This window comes from Pongo abelii, chromosome 19 (genome assembly GCF_028885655.2).
Source record: "Pongo abelii isolate AG06213 chromosome 19, NHGRI_mPonAbe1-v2.0_pri, whole genome shotgun sequence".
Taxonomy (NCBI): domain Eukaryota; kingdom Metazoa; phylum Chordata; class Mammalia; order Primates; family Hominidae; genus Pongo; species Pongo abelii.
In genome coordinates this window covers 93,838,594-93,859,145 of record NC_072004.2, presented here as the reverse complement: position 1 = coordinate 93,859,145, position 20,552 = coordinate 93,838,594, and the positions used below count along the sequence as shown (strand labels likewise).

Sequence of the window (20,552 nt, the reverse complement as noted above, 5' to 3'; positions counted from 1 at the left end):
GCTCTGGCAGTTCCAGAACAAGCCCCGGGAGCTCATCTAGACCGTTCCTCAGCAGCAAGCGCTTGCGCAGCCCTGATGCAGGGCGTCTCCAGAGGCACAGCACGAAGCCACACTGTGTTGACAACTCATGACACACACTGGGGCTGGTGCTCTCCCAGGCCCCAGCTCAGGGCTCCCCACACCCATCTGTGTGTCTCCTAGGGAGAACTGACCATCACGACTGACATGGAAGATCTGTCCACGGCTCTCTTCTATGACACTGTGCCTGATACGTGGATGGCCCGGGCCTACCCCTCCATGATGGGCCTGGCTGCCTGGTACGCAGATCTGCTGCTCCGCATCAGGGTAAGTGCCATTTTCTCTGAGAGGCTTCCTAAGACTCGGGGACCGAGTGCCCAGAGCTCGGCACACCCCACACCCTAGAGCCTGCAGGAGCATGGCAAGGGGGCTCCTGGGGGCCTGTCCTCTGTCACATCAGGGCCAGAAGGGCCTAGCCCACGCCCCTCCCATGCCCTGACAGTGCAGCCATTTCCTCCCAAAGGAGGAAAACAAGCCAGGCCGCAGAGAGCAGCTTCCATCAGCTCCTCCTCAAGCGACCCTCAAAGGGTAAGCCGTCCTCTATAAGGAGCGAGGCAATGAAGGCAAGAGCCTCTTTGGGCTCCTAAATTATCCACAAACGGGAAGCCATTTGCTTCCTTACCCTTCTCTACCCATTCCCTTGTTTAAAATGGAGCAAACAGCAGCTGGACGTGGTGGTTCACGCCTGTAATCCCAGCACTTTGGGAGACCAAGGCAGGCGGATCACTTGAGGCCAGGAGTTCGAGACCAGCCTGGCCAACATGGTGAAACCCCATCTCCAAAAATACAAAAATAAGCCGGGCATAGTGGCCTGCACCTGTAATCCCAGCTACTCGGGAGGCCGAGGCAGGAGAACTGCTTGAACCCGGGAGGTGGAGGTTGCGTTGAGCCAAGATTGCACCACTGCACTCCAGCCTGGGTGACAGAGCGAGACTTCATCTCAAAGAAAAAGCAGACACCAAAGTTGCGTCATGGCAGGTGGCTGGGCTCCATGGCCCCTACTCTATCCAGCACTTCTAGCTAACTGAGTGGCCCGTGGAAGGTTCTGGCGTGACCCCTGCTCAGAACGGCCAAGGCCCTGTCATTCCCATGTCATTCTACATCTTCTCCTCCTAGCGGCTCATGTGTCCTTGCAGGAACTTGAGGCCTGGACGACAGACTTTGCCCTGCCCACCACCGTGTGGCTGGCCGGCTTCTTCAACCCCCAGTCGTTCCTCACGGCCATCATGCAGTCCATGGCCAGGAGGAATGAGTGGCCCCTGGACAAGATGTGTCTGTCTGTCGAGGTGACCAAGAAAAGCCGGGAGGACATGGCCGCTCCCCCCCGAGAGGGCTCCTATGTGTACGGACTCTTCATGGAAGGTAAGGAGGGCTCCTGTCTGTCTGCAGAAGCTTCCAGAGCCAGTGCTACTTGCCAAGACAAGATAAAACTAGCTCTTGGCAAAGACAGGCTGTTCAAGAGCTGTGGGGACAGGCAGGACAGAGGTGCTCTCAGGGGGCATCAGCCTGCAGGTCAGAGCCACGCTGACCTTAGAGAGGGTTGAGAGGATTCAGGGAATGTGCAGGGGTCTGGAGGAGACCAAAAACACCCCAGTCACCTGGCCTCTGCTTTACTGAAAAAAGCAGAGCGTGTGAGAGAGCAGCTCCGACCTGATGAAAAGCGCTGAAAAGCTCCGGCCTTCCCTGCCATGGAGCAGTCAGCCCAGGACAGAAGTGCGTTTTGTGGCTGCGCTGAGACTCCAGGGCACGCTGGCTGGCCCAGTCTCACCCACTCCCCAGCTGCTGCAGCTCCTGGAGCACAGGGTTCAAGGGAAAAGAGGCTGGGGCACCTGTTAGAAGTCCGCCCCCACATCACCCCCGTCCTGCTACACAGAAGAGGTCAGACAGGACACTGAGGCCGGCCATCTCCTCAGCCCGCCTCTGAGTTGAACAGCAGTGCCACCACCACATATCTGTCCCCTTTAACAGCTGACGTCACCCTGTTACCTGTGGGGTGGCAGGGCTGGGCCAGCAATGGCTCAGGCACCCCATTTCCCACACAACCAAAGATAAGCTCTCCATGTTTATTTTGAGATTTCAGACAGGAAACAGAAACACCATTAAATAGGGCGAGTAAAAATAATAGTCTGGTTAAAGGCAAATAATATTTATATGCATAGATATATAATTATATTGTATATGTACACATAGGGCAGACATTAGAGTAACGTTCCCTGATTCTTCATGTGTAATTTTTAGCTGGAGTTATGACTTCCTGCCAGTGACATTAAGGCTGACAGATGAGGCTCTGAAAATGCCACAGATTTAAACGGATGGAACCCAAGGGCTTTAGCTGACCTGTTCCTTGTGCCCAGCGAGACGGGGTAGTTACAACATGCAGGCCATCACCTACGAAGGCCTCTGCTTCCAGCTGTGGCACCTGGCCTGAAGCCTTTTGGGGTGGAGCCCATCTCTGCAAAGGGCGGGGAGTGTGAGGACCCTACCGTTCCTGCCAGCCCCTCCCTCACTTACTGGCAGCACACCTGACCCTCAGCCATACTGTCCCTGCAGGGGCTCGCTGGGACACCCAGACTGGAGTCATCGCCGAAGCGCGGCTGAAGGAGCTGACCCCGGCCATGCCTGTCATCTTCATCAAGGCCATTCCTGTGGACCGCATGGAGACCAAGAACATCTATGAGTGTCCCGTATACAAAACACGCATCCGCGGCCCCACCTATGTCTGGACCTTTAACTTGAAGACCAAAGAGAAGGCAGCGAAGTGGATCCTGGCAGCTGTGGCGCTGCTCCTACAGGTTTAGCTCGCTCCTGCCTCACAGCCCACACTCCCTGGGGCTGGACCACAACTCAGCCCTTCACCTGTGCACCTGTGACTTATTCTTTACAGGAACTGGTGGTGGTTTTTTGTTCTCTTAAATAATCAAGGTGCTTTGTAACCAAGCACATCTGAACTAACCAGAGGGTGGAGGTTGGTGTGGAAGAGGCGGGGCAGATTAAAGCCAGTGGAGCCACTCAGCTGTGCCCATCCGACTCCATTCTGTGCCTGATGGCCACTGTGAGGCCCGGCTCAGGCTTTGGGGAAAGTCCCCAATTCCCAGCAGCCAGAGGCAAGCATTCCAGGAAGCAAACCCCAAATCCTGACTTCCTGGGGGGGGGTCAGTGGGGTTTGCTTTTAACACGAGCAGCATGTGGGGTGAGGGCTTGGCACTCAAACCCTCTGGCCTGATGCTACGTGCAAACCACCTGCCAATGAGGGGACAGGGCGTTACCCCATACCAGGAGCTGCCGCCTCCACACAGCGTCTCATCTGCCATTACTCCCCGCTCCCAAAAACAACAGGACCTTTTACAAGTAAGGAAACACACCCAAGCCCCCGCCCCCAGAGTCTAGAAGAACAAGCCATTCCCACAAGCAAGCCCCGGACCTGTAGGACTCTGTGGCTGTGCTGACGCAGGACACGGCAGTGAGGTGGCCAGGCTAGCTAGGGCAGCAGGGTGCAGGCACAAGGGGAGAGAATTAACTAGCAACCTGGGGGATGAGGGGAGACAGCGGCAAACATCAGAAAAGACGGATCCCAGGGGGACCAAGACAGGGTCAACATTTATTTTTTTTTTTTGAGACAGAGTTTCACTCGTCGCCCAGGCTGGAGTGCAATGACGCAATCTCGGCTCACGTTGCAACCTCCACCTCCTGGGCTCAAGCGATTCTCCTGCCTCAACCTCCCAAGTAGTTGGGATTATAGGCACCCGCCACCACACCCAGCTAATTTTTTTATTTTTAGTAGAGATGGGGTTTCACCATGTTGGCCAGGCTGGTCTCAAACTCCTAACCTCAGGTGATTCACCGACCCCGGGCTCCCAAAGTGCTGGGATTACAGGTGTGAACCACTGTGCCCGGCCCTCAGTGTTTCTTAGGCTTCAAAGAAAAGCAGGCCGGTGCAGCGGCTCACGCCTCTAATCCCAGGACGGCCGGATTACTTGAGCCCAGGAGTTTAAGACCAGCCTGGGCAACATGGCAAAACCATCTCTTATCAAAAATACAAAATTAGCTGAGAATGTTGTATGTGCCTGTGGTCCCAGCTACTCAGGAGGCTGAAGCAGGAGGGTCGCTTGAGCCCATGAGGTCAAGTACGCAGCGAGGCATGATCATGCCACTGCACTTCAGCCTGGGTGACAGAGTGAGACCCTGTCTGTCTCAAAAGGGGGAAAAAAGGCAAACACACCCACTAGGAATATCGTTCTAAGTTCAGCTTGATCATCAAGTTTTGCAAAAACATTTTTCCAAGTTTACTCACCTAAATCATGGGTTAAGAAGCAGCTATAAAGTCCAAATTCTGAGGGTAATGATTCACAACAATCTTAGGGCCCAGTAGGGCTATCGGAGGGAGAAGAAAAATCCTCCCCTCCTGGCGCCCAAGGAATCCAGCCCTTTGCGGCTGCAGAGAAGGAAGCAGTTTCAGTCTCCCCCAGCCTGGCTGGGCCAATACCTCTGCTGGCCAGGAGGGGTCACTGCAGCCCTTCATGTGACCAGGGGAGATAAAGCCGCCACGGGCCACCAGGCAACTCACTTCAGTCCCTGGTAATAACCACAAAATGTCAAGTTTTTTCCATTTTGCCTTTAGATCCTGAAATAAGAAAGTAACCTATTCCACACATACGTATTGTGGGTAGTTGACAAAATTATCTCTAAACTTTCCAAGAAATGATTCGCACTTAAGCTGCACTCCAGCGACGGGGAACACAGGGACTGGAACACAGGGACAGCCCCGTGCACCTAGAATGCCAGGAGGACTGCGGCGGCCGCCACCGGCTGCTCTCTGTTGCTCCGGCTGCTTTGCAGAGTTAGGGAGGCTTGGTGTGGGGAGCTCCTCAGGGAAAACCTGCCTAGGACAGCCTCGAAGGTCATTAGCAGAGACAGAGGGAGCAGTGTGCGCTGTGGGAATGGCACCGCAGATTGCTTAAGCCTGGCTGTGGCACAATGATGTTTACTCTGGTCCCACAGAATCTGGAGGAATGCGAACTCTGTTTACCGAGAGCCTCTCTCCAAACAGAAACCCAGTGCCCCTGCACATTCCTTTGGCTCCTCCAGTCTAATTGTCCCACAGGACACCATAATAACTAGTTGGAAGGCAAACAGTGTTAACTGATGTGCTGCTGTCCAGGGCACTGTGGCCAGGCCGCCGCTCCACCTATCCCCAGCCACTCAAACTGCAGGTCTGCCTGGTGTGGAAGCTGCAGCTGTCCTTGTCTAAGACCAGGTGAGCCCATGCAACCTTTCAGACCCCATGAAGGGTGACAGTGACTGCTGCCAGCCCTCAGGAGGGAAAGTTGAGAAGCTGCTTCTAGAGAGGCAAAGTGCAGGGACTAAATCTAATCTCACTCCCCGAAAGGACAGGCTGCCATGCCCTGTAGCCCAGGAAGCTTCTCTCTGTGCAAGGGTCAAGCACCTGACAATAAAGAGATCAGGCAGTGAGGTCACAAAAGCGGCTCCTGGAGACACTGGGGGATGTGGAGAGCTGGCTTTATAAACACATGACGTGTATTCAAAATCCCCTGCTACTAGGTGACACAAAAATGTTTTAAGTAGATCCAATAAAAATAAAGTTCATTCTTCAAAAAATAAATTGCTAGGGAAAAAACAATCACAAGGTATAGTCCTTAATTGGACTTCAAGTCAAATAATCGAAAAGATTTTAAGGCAACTGGAATTGTGAACACCATTTAGGTATTTGATGACACTAAGACATTCTTGGCAGTTTTTGTTTCAGGAGTGACACTGGTGCTGTTTTGGTTAAGTACACATTTTGGGGGAAGATAGCAAGACATGCACGTTATTTAGAAATACGGACGCGTGTGCACATCAGAAGAAACAAGCCAAGAGTGGCTGCCTGGGGGAAGGGAGGGCAGGAAATGGCCGCAGTATTGTTTTACGCTCTATATTTGCACATATTATTTAAATAAAAGTAATTAAAATAACTAGGAAAAGCTGCAAGATAAACTACACATTTTTAAAAAATGAGATTTAGCAGAGAACTAAGGTGTCAGGCACTAAGGGAGCCCACACTGCACACGTGAGGTGCCGGCACTAGTGCATGTGCCGGCCACATGGATCCTGGCTCATCTTTTTGACTCTTCACCGTCCCTTCCCCACAAGCCACCATCCAAAGGCCCAACCATCCAAAGCAACAGAACTACCCACAACATCCAGACCCAGAGAGCAGGGGCCTCGGGAGCCTGATCCCACCCGGAGTGCAGTCCAGGCCCTGAAGGATCCAGGACACAAAAGGTCACTCAGCAAAGACCCCACCTTTAATGGCAGCCACCACCTGCCCGGACCTCTAGGCGTCAAGACAGTCCAGGGGTACCTCAGGTGACTGTGGGACCCCACTGGTGCCTCTGGTGAAGCGGCAGGCCCCTCCTGGGTGGGCAGAGCGGGTCCTGTTACTCAACTTCCAGAGTCTAGAAGGGCGCATCTCTAACCGCAGCACAGGGATGTCAGCGAGGCGTCCAGGCAGCAGCCCACGGTCTGGCTCCACTGACGCCCCACCCTGTGCGCTACAGCTGGCCAGGGCAGCAAGCCAGAGCTGCTCTCACGAGCAACCGTGCTCCCCTCCTCCCACGTCTACATCTCCTGCACCAGTGTACTCAGCTTGGAGGGGCTCAATCTGCCTTTCTGCCCCCTCATCCCTGAGCCCTTGACCCAGGGCTTCTTCAGGACCCCCCGGGAAGGGAGAGCAGAAGGGGACTACAGGTTGCCACTGCCGACCCCAGCACAGGCACCTTGGGACTTAGTGGAGTGGGTACCAGATGGAAAGTGAACAGACTGCCTAATTTAGCATCCAGCTTCTAACTTTGAGGACAGCTGCCATGCCCCTAAAGATGCTGCTCTGTGTTTAACTGAGAAAGGGCTCAAAGAGCCCTCTGGGAGCTCTGGTTGAGTCAGAACGACCACCTGCCCCACCTGTGAACTCTCGGGAAAACCGTGCTGAGAGGTGATGCTAGAGACAGCACCTGTCTGTCCTCAGAAGAAGTTCTTGATCAGTGGAGTCACCATCTTCACCCACAGCTTCACCTGGCGACTCGGCTGTTCGAAGGTGGCAGAGGACACCACACCTGACCTCAGGTAGAGCTGCTCTTGCTCCTGAGGAAGAGGAACAGACAGGAATAGTGAGGAGTCCCCTCCAGCACCATACCACATGGCCGGCTGGCCCCAGCCCAGCCCCTCAGGCCAGCCTGGAAAACCCTGACTTCCCATGTTTACCTGGCCCAGAGATTCCCAGGGTGCTCTGGTGGCAGGCGAGGCCAGGCCCTACAAGTTGCCACTGTCAAACATTCCTTAGAAAAGCTAAGAAGCCATGTTCCTAAAGACTTTTAAGGGCTGGGCACGGTGGCTAAAGCCTATAATCCCAATACTTTTGGAGGCCGAGGCAGGAGGATCGCTTGAGCTCAGGAGTCTGAGGCCACCCTGGGCAACACAGGGAAGACATCATCTCTATGAAAAAATTCTAAAGATTAGCCGGGTATGGTGGTGTGTGCCTGTAGCCCCAGCAACTTGGGAGGCTGAGGCAGGCAACGGTTTCAGCCTGGGAGGTCAAAGCTGCAGTGAGCTGTGATGGTGCCACTGCATTCCAGCCTGGGTGGCAAAGTGAGACCTTGTCTCAAAAAAAAAAAAAAAAATCAAAAAGCTTTTAAGACCAAGACATGTAAAGGACTCTAAATTTCTTCAATTTAGAGTTGAAGAAATATAACTGGTAGAAAAAATATTTTAAATGTTCACCCTCACTAAACGAGGTAATGCAAATTAAAATGAGGTATTTTTTAAATGAGACACGGTTTTTCTTCTGTGAAATTGGCACAAAGCTGTTCTGAGATGTCATTATCCCCCACACTGATGAACGCTTAGTGCTGAAGGCAAGGGTCCGGGACAAGTCATCTTCTAGAGTGAGCTCCGGCAACAGGTATCAAGAACCTTATAAAGCTCCCTTTGCAAGAGCTTACCCCAAGAAAATCACTATGCACTAAGATTTTTATATACAGATATTTATCACAATATTTATAACAAGGAAAAACTGGAAACCACCTAAATGTCCAACAGTCAACTTATTAACAACTCATATGACAAACCAGCATTCACCACGAACTTATTAACAACTCATATGACAAACGAGCATTCACCACGAACTTATTAACAACTCATATGACAAACCAGTTTTTGCCATGAGAAGAACGTTGACCTAATCATATGGGAAAGTGCCCAGAATCGGCAGGCAAAGGAAGCCGGACACGAAATACACGCACACGACAGAATCATCATCTGATGCTTAAAGCTCTGCCTCCATGTGCTGTTCACAGAAGGAAGGCAGCCAATCATCACAGTGGCTTCAGTGGTTTTCCCTACATGAAAGGGTTAGTTTCTTTCCGTTTTTCTTAATTTTTATAGTGAACACTTGTTAATTTCATATTTAATAACAGGTTTAAAAACATTTATATATGCGGCCGGACGTGGTGGCTCACACCTGTAATCCCAGCACTTTGGGAGGCCAAGGTCGGAGGATCACTTGAGGTCAGGAGTGCGAGACCAGCCTGGCCAACATGATTAAACCCCATCTCTACCAAAAATACAAACATTAGCCGGGCGTGGTGGCGTGCACCCGTAATCCCAGCTACTCGGGAGGCTGAGGCAGGAGAATTGCTTGAACCCGGGAGGCAGAGGTTACAGTGAGCAGAGATCACGCCACTGCACTCCAGCCTGGGCGACAGAGCAAGACTCCATTTAAAAAAAAAAAAAATTAATTTATATATGTTTTGTCCGAAATGGTGTTCGGGATCTTTGAAAAGCTTCTCTTGTAAGAGTCTACCCTCCAAGTGCTCTCTCCTCAGTGGGGCGCCTGGCAGCGCTCACACAGTCGTACCGCGACTCTAGCCCTCTCTCCTCCACTGAGTCTCCAGCACTCTCCACTGTAATGTCCAAGCCATACCTACATCCACACTGCCGTGAGGACCACAGGTGATGACCACAGAAGCACAGTGCCAACCGCAGGACAGCAGCAGCGGTGGCCTGTGCCACTCAAAGTGGCACACTCCCTGCTCAGGGGGCCGGGAGGGAGGACACAGCCCTGGCAACTCCTCTGCCCCAGGGGGTCAGGAAGGGGTCACCCCACACTCCAGAACCCTACAGATTGTGGCCTTGGTTTTTCCCATCAAGAGCTGGGGAAAGCCAGGCCCCGACTTCATTTCCCTCTGCCCCCGTCCCATGCTCAGTGGGCCCCATCGTGGGTCCATGCCACACTCCCAACTGAGCAGCCCCACAGCCCCACGTGTCACAGACATGGGGCCTCCTAATTGCTGCTGAGGTCCCAATCCCTGGCTGGACGTGCCTGATGGAAGAGCCAGCTCTGGTCTCAGGGGGCTGGTTTGCAGGAGTCTCCACAGACCTGGCTCCAGCTTTGTGTCTTCAAATGAATACCCGGCCAAGATTGCAACTAAATTACCAGAAACACTTAGGTTTCCTCACAGACTCCACAACAGGGATGGAGAAGGAAGTCAGCTGACGAGGTTACGACGCTGTTCGAGGGAGTCTTTCTTGGGTCACAAGTGGTAAACTGTGTTCCCTGAACAAAACCAGGAAGCTTTCAGTGTTTATTGTATGTACTAAGTGGAGGGAGGGACTTCAGATTCTGATAAAAATATCTCCCCATTCCCAGCGCCCAATGTGACATGAATAGGAGGGCCCCTCCCTGAATTCCCAAGTAGATCTCCAGAGACAGCTTCAGAGAGCAGGGAGCCCACGGTGGCTGGGGCTTTAGGGACTTTCTCGGTTGTGGGGAGGCTAGAGGCTGGGCAGTCCCAGCAGGATTTGGCATCTAGGGACCGGGCACTGTAGGGCTCAGGAGAGCAGCTGCCGTCCCAGTATATAAGCATAGGTGGAATTATCTGGAAACGTATTTCTGCGTTTCACAGGCAGAGAAATCAGTCTATCCCTAAGGAATGGAAGAGCTACAGTAGCAGAGCCACCACCCTCCCACAGGCAAAAGCCCCTGGGATTCAGGTTTGGGAAGAAAAAGAAAATATCCCAAATATGTCATTTGAGAAAGCAGCTGCTAACCACAAGCGGCCCCAGCTTTTCTCAAGATCCAGGATGTGGGTTCAGTGCCCTTACTAGGGCAGTGGGGGAGGACGGTCAGTATCAGGACCCCAGGCACAGGCCTGGAGGACTTGCTCCCCCAAGCAACTCAGATCCATGCAGAACGCATCCCGGCCCCTGGCCAAAGTCACCAAGGACTCTCTACCGCCCTGGCGCAGAGCTACGGTGGAAGTCTCTGCGAACAGCTCTCTGCAACTGAAGCAGAAGTCCAGGAAAGCCCGCTGTTGAAAGCTGCAGGCTCAGGTCTTTCCCACCAGCCTGGCTCCAAGGCCAGCTTGTCACCCTATTACTGGAATCTCTCAGCTTGTGGGGGCTTCCTCAGTCATTTGCTGTAAACCTCACTGTAGGAAGAAACCTGAGCAAACCCATTACCCCACTGGCCCACCCAGAGTATGACCACTTCACTTCCTCTCGCGCCTGTCGTGGTCGTGAAGCCTTTCCTGGCACCAAGGCCCCAATGGGTCACTGACAAGATTCCCAGGCTGCAGGAGGACAGATCCCAGAGAACACATCAGTGACCATTTCCTCATCCATCAACAAAGGCTCTGACAATTTTACAACAGTTATTCCCAAACCCTGGAGCGTAAAAGCTTCACAAAGTTACCCTCCGATGCCTCCGGGCTCTGGCCTGCAGCAGTGTTATCTGCATCTCCAGGAATGGAAAAGGGAAGTTGGTGCCTTCCATAGAAAAGTGTTATTGCAAAGGTCACGAATTCATGAGCCCAAGGCACCATCAAGGTCTCAGACAAAAGGGTAACGCTCTCCCATTTCAAAAGTCTATCCACACTGTCACAGGTCATCAGAGGGTCATCCCGAAGCATTCACCAACTCCTGTTAACCTTCTTTTATCTCCCTCAAAGAGAAAATGGGCTACTATTATCAAAGGAGGGCCGAAACCACTGTTGAACCCTTTTTTTTTTTTTGAGACAGAGCTTCGCTCTTGTTGCCCAGGCTGGAGTGCAATGGCATGATCTTGGCTCACTGCAACCTCTGCTTCCTAGGTTCAAGCGATTCTCCTGCCTCAGCCTCCCAAGTAGCGGGGATTACAGGCACCTGCCACCATGCCTGGCTACTTTCTTGCATTTTTAGTAGAGGTGGGGTTTCACCATGTTGGCCAGGCTGGTCTTGAACTCCTGACCTCAGGTGACCCACCCGCCTCGACCTCCCAAAGTGCTGGGATTACAGGCGTGAGCCACCACGCCCAGCCCCAATGCCGAACCTTTAACAGTTGACCCTTTTTCTTAAAAGGGAAAGGTCCCAGGGAGAAAATGGTGGTCTCCTCTAGTGCAGAGAAAGAAAAAGTCCCCAGGACGTGGGGTGCGAAGCGTCTGGGAAGTCACAGGCATGAGCTTTCAAGGCTCAGCCACCCATCACTGCACTCTTGGAGACCCAGAGTCTTTCTTGCTCTGCTCTGAGTCGCACTCGTTGCCTCAGGAAACAGCTCTCAGGGCAGCCCCACAGCATGGGCGAGCCTGGGCCCCCAGCCACACCCTCAGCGCCCTGGGAAATCCCACTTGCTGCGACCAACCTGGTGAAGCTGCTGCTGCAGGGCCTCGTTCTCCGTCACGATCGCAATCTGGGCCTCCAGGTCCCGGTGAACTGACCTGTACCCAAAATTAGGAGAGCCAATCAGCGTGAGACAGGGCAGGCTGCTCCCTGCCAGGTACAGCCAGAGGCCTGCGGGGAAAAGGAAACGTGCAGACAGGAAATGAGCACAGCATCTGCCGAAGTCCTCTCCACACGCTGCTGCAATCTAAGAGAAAGGCGGCCCACCCTGGGTGCCTGGACACGAGGGGCTGCTGCAGAGCGGCGGACAGGCCACGCCAGGAGTCGCTCTTCCACCCCCACCCCGGCGTGGCAGGAAGCAGGGACCCAGGATCAGGGTGCAGCCTCAGCTCAACTGCTGGTCTTTGCTTTCACCACTCACACTGTGGCCTTGTGTCCCAAGCAGGACGAGAAGCAGGCTTTCCCAAAGGGAACATGGTGACGCTGCCTACAGGCCTGCTCTCATATACCCCTGCCCAGCTGCCCAGTAAGCCTCTCCCCAGAAAGCTCAGGGCCTCGAACCCCACTCTGAACTGCCTCTGCACATCCAGACCTGCTGACACTGCCTACTAATCTCAGAGCCTGCACTGGCCATCCCTTCCTGTGAGCACTGAGAATCAGCTCACACGTGCTTCTCAGAAGCAGCCACCTCACGCGCAACATGGCAGATGGTGAAGGACAACCACGCGACCCAAGCCAGCAGATGTGGGGTTGTCAGCGGGGTGGCAAAAGCGGCTGGTAAGAACAGGTCTGCCTTGAAGGCTGGCTGCCTTACAGGTCCTGGGTAGGCCGTCTGTGCCCTTCTGACTGAGGAACATGTAGTGAGTCTCCCTGACTCAGCCTCCCTATTTCAAGTTGCTGATGCACCAAAATCCTGTGAGGACAAAGGGGGTCCAGGCCTGAGACCTCTGCCATCACTGCCCACAGGGCCCAGGGACTTCCTGGCTGGAAAAGGCAATGGAGGAGAAAGCCAAAGGGCCCTGTAAGTTTCTGTCCCACCCAGAGAACAATATCCCCCTTTTTGCTGGGAAATGAGCCAGTCAGTATTACAGTTAGAGAAAAAGCAGGGCATGGGGTGCCACCGTGTGGCAGGGGGAGCCACACTACGGGGCCATTTCTGTAACAAGGCCACAGGCGTCCTCAGAATACTGACGTGTTACCTGAGATGACAGGCACAGTTTTGCGCCCCGTTCCACAACTTCCCGAGGTCCAGGGCCGACTCCCGCTGCCCAGCACCCATCAGAACTACTTCTAAAAAGGCTGTTACCAAGACCTAGCACCCCAAGGACACGTGCTGCCTGAGACACCCTTCCTCCCACAGGGCACCCAGGCTCGGCCTGAGCTCAAGACCTCCCTCCGTGCTGCCCTTCACCGGCACCAAGAATGCTTCCTGCCTGATGTCAGTGTGAGCAGGTGTGAGTGGGGGTGAGAAGGTAATGAGAGTGAGCAGGTGTGAGGGAGGGGGAGCGGGTGTGAGCAAGAGCAGGTGTGAGCAAGAGCGAGTGGCTGTGGGCAAGAGCAAGCAGGTGTGAGTAAGTTTAAGTGGCGTGAGCAGCTGTGAGTGAGGGTAAGCAGGTGGCCACGGGCTCCTCTGGGGTGCCCTGCACTAATCCCAGCATCCCCGAGTCGCCCCTCCCCATGGGGTCTCAAGTTCTCCCCCACTGACACGCCCCTTTCAAAGGACCCACACAATCGTCATGGGCGAGTCAACACAGTACATAACACACACCAGGCTCCTAAAATAGAAGACGGTTTCCTAATCTTCACTCAGAGCAAGAGCATTTCCAAGAACATCTTGGGTAAGAGGTGACGAGGCCCTACGCCTGTTCCTGTAATGGCTCGTCTCCACCCCTCCAAGGGCCACATCAAAGCCACTTGCTGGCCTGTGTGCATCGCGCCATAAACAGTACTGCCCCGCTGGGCCACTGGCCGTGCAGGCCGTTCACAGGACCACAGGAGTGGGCAGGCTGCCCCCTTCCCCTGGCAGCTCTGATCCAGATGGCTCACGCTGCCCAGGTTGGTCCAAGCAGAAGAGCACTCGTGGCCCCTCGTACACACAGCCCCCCTCCCACCCCCTCTTCCCCAGAGCATGGAGCTGGCAAGACGAGGTGCAAGGCAGGCATCCGCCAGCCTCAGACCAGAGACAGGAGCTTCCTCCCACCTGCCGTTGCTCATTCCAACTTTTCTGATGACAAGATCAGCCTCTTAAAACACTGGGTCTGTTCAGTGTGACTTGTCCAGCTGGCTCTCCTGAGCCCACTGAGGGAAGAGTGACGGTGACGAGTAGGAAGGCCACACGCCCACATGGGTGACGAGGGTCAGGCTGCTCTGTGTCACGCCACCATGACTCGGTGTCCACCCCACAGCTCCTAGACCACAGAATCTGGTGGGGAAGGTTGGAGGTGCGTGCTTCTACACATACTTTTTATTTGCCAAATCCACCTAAGCACTGGCTCCGTTCTTTATGAGGCCACCTAGAGGCCAGCGCTCAGAGGCAGGCAGGCCACCTCCAGTGCACAACTTCATCATACGCACAACCGCTTCTCCATCTATTGCTCATTCCTGACCCCAAGACAGACTGTATACATATCTGTAGACAGTCTCTATGTCTATCTATGTTTCTCATATAGAAAGAATAAGGGTTTTTCAGCAGGTGAGTGCTCAGGATTAGAGAGGTAGCTCACGTTTTCAATGTACCTGAGATTGCCCATGAACTTCCCCACCAGAATTATTTGCACTGCAATCTTTCTCCATCAGAAAGAAAATAACGACCACAGGCCAGTCTGATGCCCTCTGGGGAGCCCTAAAGAGACAGCATGAGTCAAGCACCTGCCAGGTCCAGAGATGCCACAGGGTGCTGCTGTGACATGCCCACACCCCAGCGTGCCCCACAGGCCAGGGCAGCTGGGAACAATGGTTTTTCAAGATTTCAGCTCCAAGTCAGTTTTAACCATTGGTCTGTGCCCTGAGGACAACTGGGAAGTTTCCAATGGGGGAAGGGGAATCTAAAAGCCCTTTTAGAGGTCAAGGCTGCAGTGAGCTAAGATTACCCCCACCGCACTCCAGCCTGGGCAACAGAGAGAAACCCTATCTCAAAAAAAAAAAAAAAAAAGCAGGAGCCCTTTAAATTCCGTTTCATCTCCCTCGCTCTAGGCCTAAGCGGTCTGGAGCTCCGGTCAGACCTGCACCACCAGTCAGGATGTCAGGCTGTGTATACACAGGGCTAAGACTATCAGGCCTGGGACTCGCTGTCGGGAAATCTGTTTCCCAGTCCAAGGCTGTAAACTGGTTATCACGCCCGACTCTTCATCCCAGGGCCTGACCTTTGGGCCTGACATCTTTACTATTCCAGGAACCATCAGATTAGGGAGACTTGCAGCAGGAACGGTAGCCTGGGGAGGGAGGAAGCAGCCCCCTGCGGACCAAGTGCTTTTGGGAGGGGACTGACTGCTGGCAGTTCATGGGGCAGAGATAAATGCTGCAGCCCTGGGTGCCAGAGAGGGCAGGGTGCAGGGGAAGCAGAGGCAGCTGCTACTCCACAAACACTCACTATAAATCAAGTGTCGCGGGGACACCAGGGGAGGACCTGGACTGGAGTTGGGACTGCTGCTGCCTCCCAGCTCTGGGCCTCCTCTTCAGAAAGGACGCCTGCCCCTGCTCTTCTGCACAGTCATACTGCCCTGTGGAAGGCTGATCCAGGCCTCGGCACTCCTGGCCTCCACGGCAGCTCTCCCTCAGCACTCGCACCGTGGCTTCTGAGCCCTTTCCAACAGGCCCTGCCCACCCGCTAATCTCAGTGCCCACCACTCCCAGCGCCCCTGCTGTTCTGCAAGCCCCATGTGGTCGAGGGGGCTTCTCATTTCTGTCCCCTCTGCCAGGACACTCCGGCCCCAGACGGTGGCATGGATGCTCCCTCTTCACTCAGGACAACTGCCCGAGTGTCTACTCCTCAGAGAGGCCCTCCCTGAGCCCCCTTGTAACAGATCCTGTAGCAGCCTGGAGCCTTCTCTTGCTCTGCTCTTTGTAGCTCGTTCCCTGATATTTGTAGAGACGCATCTGCTTATTATCTGCTTTCCATCAAACTATAAGTCTTAGGAGGGCAGGGAGTTAGTCTATCTGGTACCCAGTGATCCATTCCCAATGTCCCGAATGATGCCTGGGACACAGGTGTTATTTGTTAAGTATCTGTTTGAATAAAATAAACAAACTGAGAGTAACAATGTCTCTCCCAAAAAAGGTCAAATTAAGTGTAAAAAAAGCTCTGACGGCCGGGTGCAGTGGCTCACCCCCGTAATCCCAGCACTTTGGGAGGCCAAGGCAGGCAGATCACAAGGTGAGGAGTTCAAAACCAGCCTGGCCAACATGCTGAAACCCCATCTCTACTAAAAATACAAAAATTAGCTGGGCATTCTGGTGCATGCCTATAATCCCAGCTACTGGGGAGGCTGAAGCAGGAGAATGGCTTAAACCCAGGAGGTGGAGATTGCAGTGAGCCGAGACCATGCCACTGTACTCCAGCCTGGGTGACAGAGCAAGACTCCATCTCAAAAAAAAAAAAAAAAAAAAAAAAAAAAAGCTCTGAAGTTTTGGTTTTATTTTATTTTGAGACAGAGTTTCGTCTTGTCACCCAGGCTGGAGTGCAATGGCGCGATCTTGGCTCACTGAAACCTCCGGCTCCTGGGTTCAAGTGATTCTCCCACCTTAGCCTCCTGAGTAGCTGAGATTACAGGCGGCTGTCACCATGCCCAGCTAATTTTTGTATTTTTAGTAGAGACGGGGTTTCACCATGTTGGCCGGGCTGGGTCTCAAACTCCTGACCTCAGGTGATCCACCCGCCTCTGCCTCCCAAAGTGCTGGGATTACAGGGGTAAAGCCACAACTGCACCTGGCCTATTTTGTTTTTTTGTTTTGTTTTGTTTTGTTTTTGAGACGGAGTCTCGCCCAGGCTGGGGTGCAGTGGCACGAGCTCAGCTCACTGCAACCTCCGTCTCCCAGGTTCAAGTGATTCTCATGCCTCAACCTCCCGAGTAGCCGGGATTACAGACATGCACCACCACACCTGGCTAATTTTTGTATTTTTAGTAGAGACACGGTTTCACTATGTTGGCCAGATTGGTCTCAAACTTCTGGCCTCAGGTGATCCACCTACCTTGGCCTCCCAAAGTGCTGGGATTATCGGTGTGAGCCACTGTGCCAGGCCTTTGCAGTTCTAAGGCAGAAGTGCATGAACATTTTAAGAGTACATGCATGAACACGTACTCCTCCCGCAAGCGCTCCCACAGTATTCTGCAATAAATCTCACAAGTTTCTCAGACTCCAGTAAAAACACGGAGGGGACAGAAGACATCACAGTCTTATCCTTACAGGATAAGCGCTCGCCTGCTCTGACGTTAGTACAGCTCTGAGAAACTGTAAGGGCCCACAGGCTGGTGTGTGTGCTCAGCCTGAAGCAAGCAATTTGCACGGGCACAGCACCCCTACCACACCCACGGGGTGCCCAGAGGAGAACCACCCCACGTGTGGCCTAGGCAAACAGGGTGGGGATGCCCGCCTCTCACCATCAGTTCACCTTTGGGCAGAATGCCAATTGGCCTATCAGGAAGGCAATAAAAATAGTGACATTCTCACAACCATTAACAGATTTCCCTGTCAGCATGAGCCAGAAATCTCTTAATCCAACACCCTGCTCCGCCCTAGCCACCCACATTATGTTGTTAGTGCTAGAATACTGCGTCCAGAAGAAATCGAAGTCAACATGTTAAAACTCACTTTCTGATCTTCCTCATGAAATGCACGCCGGAGGGCAGAGCCCATGTCCCAGCAGACGGCCACAGCCTGGCTCAGCACAGCGTGGTTCCTGCCTGAATGTGATAATGGGATGGGCACTACTCACTCTGTCCCTCACCTCCATGGAGCAGAAAGATGAAGAGAGACATAAGAACTGGCCTGACACAGTTCATACTCAGCCTCCCCTGCGGCTGCCTCTCAAGACCTCGAAGTGAGCTTACTGGCACCCAGCAGATACCACACTTTCAATGGCTGACAAGGCCGGGCTGCTCCTGACTGTACCCCACCCCCGATCAGGACCGGGTTTGGGAAGGAAAGCTCAGCACCCATCCAGATGTGTCTGCGGCAGCACGAGGCACTTCCCGTTAAGAGTCCAAATTCTACCCCAGCTCCCAGAACCTTGTCCCACCACACCTACTGGGCGAGGAGCGAGGGCCAGGCAACAGGAAACTGACAACCATGAATCAGAGGAACTGCCACTTGCCTGAGCTCCAATCCAGATGCCCACTGAGCCCCACCTCCCAAAGCCAAGGCGATGCAGGTGAAGAGGCCTGGCAGCACCTTCCTTCGCGACCGAATCAGCGCAACAGAACTACAGGGAGCAAGGCCAGAGACACAGCACCAAGGGATCCAAGACCCCCACCTGACTCCTTTCTGCCAATCTATTCGCTCAGGGACGCGCAGCGGCCCTCAGCCCCCAGTGTGATTTCAACCTCCACGCACCCCACCAGGGTGCCTCACCTGGCCTAGGAACCATACGGTTATTTTACAGAAAGTCAAACATCAGCCCTGTTCCCCGTGTCCTCCTGACAATCTAGAGCCATCCCCCGACTGCACAGGAAGGAGGTTAAGCCAGGCCCCTCAGCTGTGGCCACAGGTAAATGTGGACTCAGAACCAGGCTTCTAGAATTCAAGTCTAGTAATCCCTACGCCAAATCACACTTGCATGGCTTCTCCTGAGTATTCTAAATAGACACCCTTTGCAAAAATCCAAGTAAGAATGAAACAGATAAACCATATTGCAAAAGAAGTCTCTAGTGCATGCCTTTAAATAGCTGAGTGTTCCTCTGGTTCTTAGAAACAGCTCAATTTATTGAAATGTGATAGAGATACATAATAGACTGACTGATTGATTGATAGATAAAATATGTTAAGAAATCAGCATAGTATGCAAAAGAGGTGTATCAGGCTGTTGAACAATCGGCAAATGGTTATCACACAAGAATCTTTCCAACAAGGCATCTAAGCAACTGCCAGACAGTCCTGGCAATACTTGACAACACAGAAAACACTAAAGAATAAACGCCAGCCCTCTGAATTTTCTGTCACCAGACTGCACTGAAATCCACTGGCAGCTGCTGAGCCACGGAGTCATTTCACATGAGAAGGTGCCTCTTCCCCCCACGCTGCTCTTCCTTGCATCACCACACTCATGGGGCCACCAGCAAGTTCAACACAGTCACTCCGTGAAGCCTCTTGTTGCCTGGCTCCCAGAGAGTGCTGTGCTGACAGCAGAGTGCTGTCTGAGGGGCAAGAATCTGGAATCCACACAGTCCTGGCTTACCCGCCTCTGCCCAAGGGCTTCTGGGAGCAGGAGGAGCTGAGATCAGCCCAGGCCTGTCCTACCGGAGCCTGAGTAAGGGAGTGGAGGTATCAGTGCATAGCCACCGGCAGGAATTTTCTGGGGCCCAAACACAGACACACCCAAAGAGGCACACAGCCTGTACCCAGCAAGCACCTTGCAAAGGGTAGACAGTCAGGAAATGGTCCACTGGGCCAGCCATCGAAATCCATAAGCACCCTGCGGCTGCCCACTCATCTCTCACCTGACACAGGCTGCCCTGGAGGAAGTGACCATCAAAAGATGGGCCTGAAGAGGTGCTGACTTAAGATCCCACTGGGGACACAACCACTGAGCAGGGAAGGACCCTCGCCTCTCACTTCAGCATCAAGTGACCTCTGACCTCTGGTTCCTGGCTTTAGGTGAAGCCCCTCTGCTCAGCAGCAGCCCCCTCCACGCACCATCCATCCCTCACCCACCTCTGCCAACTCTCCCCCAATCCCATCCCCCACACGGGCACGTGCCCTGGGATCCAGCTGTAAGATCATCCCCAATTTCCCACTCGTCCAGCACTCCTGGGTTGCAGGGCACCCCCCCATCCACCCACCCAACACCACCCACACCAGGGCAGGAGAGAGGGAGCGGCAGAAGCACATCAGTCCGGGAAAAGGCAAGACGCACCGGAAAAGCAGGTTGGGCGTTTCTGTTTCAGCAGTAACTGGGGAGTCAGCTCACGTTTATCAAAGCTGCTTCAGGGAAATAACCCGTGGCAGAGTCAGAAGCCACAGGCCAGAAGCCTCCCACCCTCCAGGCTGAGTTAAGGGGCCTCCTCATCATTCCAGCACAGTGCAGTTGAGGAGACCGACGCCTAGCCACTCCTCTGCACCTCTCCAGCACACGACAGTGTGGGTCTGAGGCCTCCCCAAAGGTCAAAGCTGCCCCGCTGGCCAACTCTTTCAATACCCTATATCCCTGGGTAATGTTGTTATTCCCAGAAGTAATGCCAATCCAAAAATACTTTCCACACCCACCACGGGTGGGGCCACCTGCCGTGAGACACTGACCACCAGCCTGGTTCAGCCACAACACACACCAGGATGGGCCCTGCAGGACAGTGTGGCAGTCACTTCCCGCACCAAACAATGCCACCTGCCTAGACAGGCCTGTGGGCCTCAAAGCAGCACATGGGATGCCCTGGACAGGCCAGAAGCTTCCCATTCCAAGCTGGGACAGCGGTTCTTAAGGCTAGGCTAGGCATCAGAATCTCCTAGGGGCGTTTTTCAAACACCATGGTGGGTTCAATCCCCACAGAGCTGGATGAAGGTCTAGGGGAACCTGGGCTTCAGTATTTTTTTTTTTTTTTTTGAGACACAGTCTCGCTCTGTTGCCCAGGCTGGAGTGCAGTGGCACGATCTCAGCTCACTGCAAGCTCCACCTCCCG

The 20,552-nt window shown here is 53.6% G+C and overlaps 2 protein-coding genes across 13 annotated transcripts in view; one reads left to right on the top strand and one right to left on the bottom strand.

The window, feature by feature from the left end:
• The window catches only part of DNAH17 (dynein axonemal heavy chain 17), a 156,276-nt gene extending 153,186 nt beyond the window's left edge, over nucleotides 1-3,090 (top strand). Inside the window, exons 79-81 of the mRNA XM_063718301.1 lie at nucleotides 202-345; nucleotides 1,215-1,440; nucleotides 2,629-3,090. Of these exons, the coding sequence (XP_063574371.1) occupies nucleotides 202-345; nucleotides 1,215-1,440; nucleotides 2,629-2,876 (618 nt within the window). The 3' untranslated portion in view covers nucleotides 2,877-3,090. The remainder of the gene's footprint in view (nucleotides 1-201; nucleotides 346-1,214; nucleotides 1,441-2,628) is intronic.
• The window catches only part of PGS1 (phosphatidylglycerophosphate synthase 1), a 48,306-nt gene that overhangs the window by 152 nt on the left and 27,602 nt on the right, over nucleotides 1-20,552 (bottom strand). For 3 of the 12 annotated variants that reach the window (XM_024234219.3, XM_054535186.2, XM_054535188.2), the window contains 2 exons: nucleotides 11,747-11,895; nucleotides 3,676-7,215 (listed from right to left, as the gene is read on the bottom strand). In XM_024234219.3, the coding sequence (XP_024089987.1) occupies nucleotides 7,096-7,215; nucleotides 11,747-11,895 (269 nt within the window). In that variant the 3' untranslated portion in view covers nucleotides 3,676-7,095. 12 annotated transcript variants of the gene reach the window in all.